This window comes from Folsomia candida, unplaced genomic scaffold (assembly GCF_002217175.1).
Source record: "Folsomia candida strain VU population unplaced genomic scaffold, ASM221717v1 Fcan01_Sc001, whole genome shotgun sequence".
NCBI lineage: Eukaryota > Metazoa > Arthropoda > Collembola > Entomobryomorpha > Isotomidae > Folsomia > Folsomia candida.
The window spans coordinates 22,328,977-22,334,903 of record NW_019091193.1 but is presented as its reverse complement, the minus strand read 5'-3'; the positions used below and the strand labels follow the sequence as shown (position 1 = coordinate 22,334,903).

Sequence of the window (5,927 nt, the reverse complement as noted above, 5' to 3'; positions counted from 1 at the left end):
TCGACAAGGTCAACGAACGACAGGCCTGTACGTACTTGTGTACAGTTATTGCGATTAATCTATTTCATATTGTTTTATTTATAGGTTTTGGTTTGGTTTTATATGCTAATATTTTCCTAGAATTGTCGATTAGGGTTTATTAAGGGGTGAAACCCCTTTATGGTTTCGCAATGTCTGTCTGCACTATGATATCTCGAGAACGGGTACGAATTTCGATATGCGGTTTGTATTTTTAATTCGGCCGGACGGTGCAAGTCTGAAGATGGTGGTCGTGGGGTACACCCTCTTGGCTGGAACTTGGTAGTCTAAATTAGAATTTTTTATGTTATTCATTGGGGTCTACTTCCATTAGACTATTTTGACCTAGGTGAACACCAGAAGTTCCTGCACACAATTAAAACTTTTGGGAATGTGACACAATACTCGAAATAACGGGAGACTTTTTTTGGGGTGTGGCGACCCATAAAATTTCGATATGGTGTCGCCCCTTTTTTGCATTTCACTCGTAAAATTTATTTATCATGCGGTTCCTCCAGAAATACGCAAGTCAGATATTATCAAGCTTATGTGCATCATGTTTGATACACTTACATATGAATTAAGCAGCCGATGACGAGTTTTTTAGTAAAAAAAATAATGCATTTTTAAATACGTACTCGTGTTATAAAACCCATGCGACATGCAAATGCAAGGTTTAAATATTTCTGTTTTTAGAATGTTATCCATTTGATAAACGTCATAGGTTTTATATCCTCTTCATCACCTTATTATTGAATTAGTATGAGCAATTAACCCGTCCAATTAGAAGGCACCGCTCGGATATCGGATTAGGATTATTGGCCATATCATTTTAATAAGTTGCTTAATTTATGTGAGATACTTGGAATGCTAAATATCCTTTTATTGCCTTAGTCGGATCGAAAATGATTCTCAGGTCATTATTTACCTTAGTGGCAAAACCTTGTTTCATTCACCCAACTCATATGCAACACTTGTAATGTATAAAAAAATCTGTAAGTAACATGAACACTGGGAAAATATTGAAATCCATTGTTTGGGTGGTTCTGGTAAGATTTTGTAATTATATTGGCGAGACTTTGTAATTCATCGCATCGTTACTAATGCATATTCAACTCTGGTCGCAGATTCTTGGCGAAGTGATTGCAGGAGAAACTCCATTGGATGACTACTATTGTCAAAATGAAGGCTTGTTCTTGGACCCGAGTGGGGACCTGTGTCATGATTACTACCAATGCATAAATCTACTGGACACCTGGTTCTATGTCCTTGGCTCATGCGAAAACGACACGGTCCTCGACCTGACAGAAAATCAATGTTCTTTTGGACAATGCGAACCCAGCAAGAACACACATTTTTACCGTTATGGGTAATCAGCATTTAAAAATGCATTTCGATTTTTTATTTCTAGATGACTGGAAGACAACACGTGTTACAGAACAAGACACCACCACGCCTGCCCTAAATTTCCCAACTGAAGAAGAAACGAACACAAGATATGCTTCGACAATTACTACAAGACCAACCACAACTACCTCCACAACAACAACGCTGACTACAACTACAACCACGCCCGAAATAACTACGCCGACGCCGACTACAACCACGCCCGAAATAACTACGCCGACGCCGACTACAACCACGCCCGAAATAACTACGCCGACGCCGACTACAACCACGCCCGAAATAACTACGCCGACGCTGACTACAACTACAACCACGCCCGAAACAACTACGCCGACGCCGACTACAACCACGCCCGAAATAACTACGCCGACGCCGACTACAACCACGCCCGAAATAACTACGCCGACGCCGACTACAACCACGCCCGAAATAACTACGCCGACGCTGACTACAACTACAACCACGCCCGAAACAACTACGCCGACGCCGACTACAACTGCCCCCACAACAACTACGCCTACCACAACTACAACTACCCCCACAACAACTACGCCTACCACAACTACAACTACCCCTACAACAACTACAACTACCCCCACAACAACTACAACTACCCCCACAACTACTACGCCTACCACAACTACAACTACCCCTACAACAACTACAACTACTACTACGCCTACCACAACTACAACTACTCCCACAACAACTACGCCTACCACAACTACAACTACGCCTACCACAACTACAACTACGCCTACCACAACTACAACTACGCCTACCACAACTACAACTACAACTACCCCCACAACAACTACAACTACCCCCACAACAACTACAACTACCCCTACAACAACTACGCCTACCACAACTACAACCACACCCAGAACAACTACGCAGACCACAACTACAACCACACCCAGAACAACTACGCCGACCACAACAACAACTACACCAACCACAACTACTAAACGAACCACAACTACGAAACCAACTACAACAACTACAAGAACCACAACTACGAAACCAACTACAACAACTACAAGAACCACAACTACGAAACCAACTACAACTACTAAGCGAATCACAACAACTACGAAACCAACTACAACTACTAAGCGAATCACAACAACTACGAAACCAACTACAACCACTAGAAGAACCACAACTACGAAACCAACTACAACCACTAAACGAACCACAACTGCGAAACCAACTACAACAACCAAAACGACAACTAAACTTACTACAGCAACTACCCCACGGTCAACGGAGTTCTCGTGCAATTCTGCTGGCTACTTTGGCGATCCTTCCAACTGTGGAATTTATCACGCATGTATCGAAAATTGGGGAAGCTGGGTTCATTATATAATGCCATGTCCGGAAAGTCTAGTTTATTGCACAGGACGCGAAACAAGCTCTGGTGGCTACTGTGGTTATCTTTCCGATTGTCCATGGATTCCTTGTTTGCAAAAGTGAATAGTACATGCACGCTGTTTCAACACTTAACAAAGTTCACAAACAAAAATTCTAAACAGCAAATTTGTATTTCTCGTTTAATGTTAATTTATTATTATGTATGATAATTGTTTAACATAATTGTCATAATCAGTGCATTAAATTAATGAATAAGAACCCGATATAAATTTTAGTTGAAAATTGGATCTAGTTTTGGGACCCTGCAGGAGGCACATCAATGCTTGGGTTTTCTTTAAAAAAATTGAACGGTTTGAGCCAGAATCCAGTTGTTCTACAAATATATGTACATAGATTTATATTCATACTCATTAAATATAATCAAATATTTTCTGTCACTTACTCTACTGGCATGATTGGGTAATCTATCCAAAAACATGAATCAATTCATCATTCACTGTGCATATAAATATATTCTAAACATATGCTTCTTACCTTCTACCCTTGTAATGTGAGTCAAGCCAAAATTGTGCCAAAGAACAATGTCCTTATTTTCAATGGTTTCTCCTAGCTTATCACGAACCCACTCTGGGAGACCGCTATTATTTAAGTAGAAGCCGCCAGGATACAATTGATCGTCATTTTGAAGCGTGACCCACATGTCGTAGGCCATGAATCCGGCATTCTTTCTCATTGGGCTGTCCGCCTTCATGAGGACAGGCGGATAACTGTGCGGCATCAGCTTCCACCCGACAGGTTTGTTGGTCACTTTATGTGGACTGTTTGGATTCGTGACTACCCAGGTGCGACCTTTGAGAGGATCGATGGTTGTCCTGCCTTCTCCCACAGTTTGCAGTACCGTTTGGGAAGTTGTGAACCCTTGACCGTATGGATTGGTGGCTGAACCTGAATTTCCCTGAACGGGTTTAATATCCAGCGTTGACACGGAGTTGGCGTCTCCGTCTACATCCATGTCGAGACGGGCGGTGAAGAAATGTTGGTGGTACTGGGCATTGACCTGTGGCGCCATCGTAGTACCATGTCCTGCAGGAGTTGCATTTACCGCCATCATATTCGTGCTAACAATTCCTGTGAGCTGTGCCACGAATTGAATTGAACCGTCCTGGTAAAATTCCCAGTTAAACCCGTAGTCATAATTTCCCACGGTGGCGATTGTGGATAGGACTAGCCGATGAGAGCGAACGACAAAGCCCTCCTTCGTCCTGAAGTCGACATGCTTCCACAAAATCCCGGCTTCTTCTTCCCTTACGCTGAACACGTTTTTGTATCTCATCGGGTTCCCATACGCGTCGTGAAGGATGCTGTCAAAGAAAGCCGCCGACCCCAGAACATCTTCGCCATTTCTTTGTTCTGCCGCAGTGTAACCAACGCCGTATTTCCCTATATCAAACCACTGAAAGCATTTTAGTAAAGGATGTAATTCAAGGATGTGGATAGTATAAATGCTAAATGTTCGTATTTAGTTAATTGGTCGTGCATAGGTAAATCCAGACTTACAACTTTGACGTGATAGGGAGGTCTTCATACCGGAAAAAAGTCAAAATAGTGTGTGCAATTAACTGTTTGCTTAAAGTGCAAATATTAATTTATTAAGCACCTAGGATCGCCGTAAGGAACAAACATTTCAGCCAAACTGGCGCGGTATAAAATTGGCCTTCGCGTACCGCCATCATTATAATTTACAGTGTAAAGTATTAGTCCTTCTCGTCCATTGAATCTACATACGTATTGTAAAGAGATTAAGTAGGACGAATGAATTGGATGATGAAAACAATTGTAAACGGTGCATTTTGCAATTGGCATTATTACCCAACACGCATTTTCCATTTTTGCCATTGAATTTCGTTGCCTCTTATTTTGTAGGAAACGCCTTCAGGAGAACTGACCAAGATTGGTTTGTCATCATGACGAAGGAATGCTTTTCCGCCTCTCAGAGTGTAATCATAGTTGCCTTCCATTTTGGGCGCAGTATTTCCTTCGTTGTTTACACTAAAATCGTCATGTGTGGGCAAATCTTGAATCTTGAGTATCGATTTAGTGGTTAAGTCATACGCAACAAAGAAATCCAGGGGATGAGCTACATTGTATAAGGGTCAAATTCTGGTATATATTTACATTACTTCCAAATGTGTCATACCGTATGGATTATCCATTTTGAAATTCAGACCATTCAAAAGGAAGAAAGATAACTTGTCTCCGCGATTATCAGTGACAATGTCGTAAGCTTGAGAAACTACTACCAATGTCATATTCGGATATCCTAATTTTGCGCATTTTTCTTGGACTCGAGCGTCAGATTTTATGCTTTCCTATATGTATTTGCAGAGATATTTTTAACATTTTCAGGGATCTTCTGAGAATTTGTGTGTAAATATTGTCAGCATAGAATTTGAAACGTACGGTAGGTAGAGGAACCCCACCTATGTAAAACATTGGCCTAACGCCGTAAACTCTAATTTTGCTTTCAATGCGGTTTGCATTTAAATTCACGACAACCTCGTGAACATTGTATGTCGAATTTTCTATCAGCATGAGGAAAGCCTTGCGTGGATACACGTGTGTAGGTGGCTCGGTGTCACTTCGAAAATACGAGAGCATCAACGCCTTTGGTGGCTCCTTAAGTGCAATATAGTTGTAAATGTAGCTGATATCAGGACTTTCTTTAGACTTCTCGGTTAGACTGACAGCCTTTTGGATTTCCTCTGAGGTCAATGGGTCGAGAGGATGGGCAACTGTGTGTATACATACATTTTGGTAAACAATGACAATGGTTTGGCAGGTCTCACTGATTTTACAAACTTTGTGAGGCCAATATGATATTTATGTATTTATACGTCATACCAATCAGCAAACTATTGCTTAACATGAGCATATACCAGATGCTTATGAGAACGGAGAAATAAAGAATTCCTCCTCTGAGTTTCACCATTTTAAATGTTGAACTATGTAAGTGGACACTTTTGTCGTTCAGATCAGAAGGAATTGTGCCTGCGTCGTCATGCAGCGAACCCCTTAACTTTAATCAGTGCACTAAGGTCGTGTCGATATTATTGCGTATGTAAATA

General features: G+C 41.3%; 2 protein-coding genes across 2 annotated transcripts; one reads left to right on the top strand and one right to left on the bottom strand.

Moving 5' to 3' along the window:
* The first annotated feature begins 716 nt into the window (after window positions 1-716).
* On the top strand, window positions 717-3,084 carry LOC118438732 (mucin-2-like). Its single transcript, XM_035859441.1, has 4 exons — window positions 717-1,067; window positions 1,146-1,359; window positions 1,430-2,223; window positions 2,266-3,084. Exons 1-4 carry the CDS (start codon window positions 1,023-1,025, stop codon window positions 2,902-2,904), a joined length of 1,692 nt encoding a protein of 563 aa, XP_035715334.1. The 5' UTR covers window positions 717-1,022; the 3' UTR covers window positions 2,905-3,084.
* Window positions 3,061-5,890, bottom strand: LOC110844359 (copper amine oxidase 1-like). The gene is made up of 9 exons (XM_022090542.2): window positions 5,704-5,890; window positions 5,263-5,594; window positions 5,000-5,171; window positions 4,672-4,939; window positions 4,460-4,579; window positions 4,360-4,381; window positions 3,337-4,255; window positions 3,245-3,266; window positions 3,061-3,175 (listed from the first exon to the last, which is right to left on the bottom strand). Exons 1-9 carry the CDS (start codon window positions 5,789-5,791, stop codon window positions 3,091-3,093), a joined length of 2,028 nt encoding a protein of 675 aa, XP_021946234.2. The 5' UTR covers window positions 5,792-5,890; the 3' UTR covers window positions 3,061-3,090.
* Between the last annotated feature and the right edge of the window lie 37 nt (window positions 5,891-5,927).

Bases quoted from the DNA above. Each gene is read 5' to 3' on its own strand.
- LOC118438732 (XM_035859441.1), top strand. From the start codon at position 1,023: ATGAACACTGGGAAAATATTGAAATCCATTGTTTGGGTGGTTCTG. The intron at 1,068-1,145 runs GTAAGATTTTGT...CTCTGGTCGCAG, and splicing joins CCATTGTTTGGGTGGTTCTG to ATTCTTGGCGAAGTGATTGC. The intron at 2,224-2,265 runs ACTACCCCCACA...ACAACAACTACA, and splicing joins CTACCACAACTACAACTACA to ACTACCCCTACAACAACTAC.
- LOC110844359 (XM_022090542.2), bottom strand. From the start codon at position 5,791: ATGGTGAAACTCAGAGGAGGAATTCTTTATTTCTCCGTTCTCATAAGC. The intron at 4,580-4,671 runs GTAATAATGCCA...ATACGTATGTAG, and splicing joins AAATGGAAAATGCGTGTTGG to ATTCAATGGACGAGAAGGAC. The intron at 4,382-4,459 runs GTGCTTAATAAA...TCCGGTATGAAG, and splicing joins GTTCCTTACGGCGATCCTAG to ACCTCCCTATCACGTCAAAG.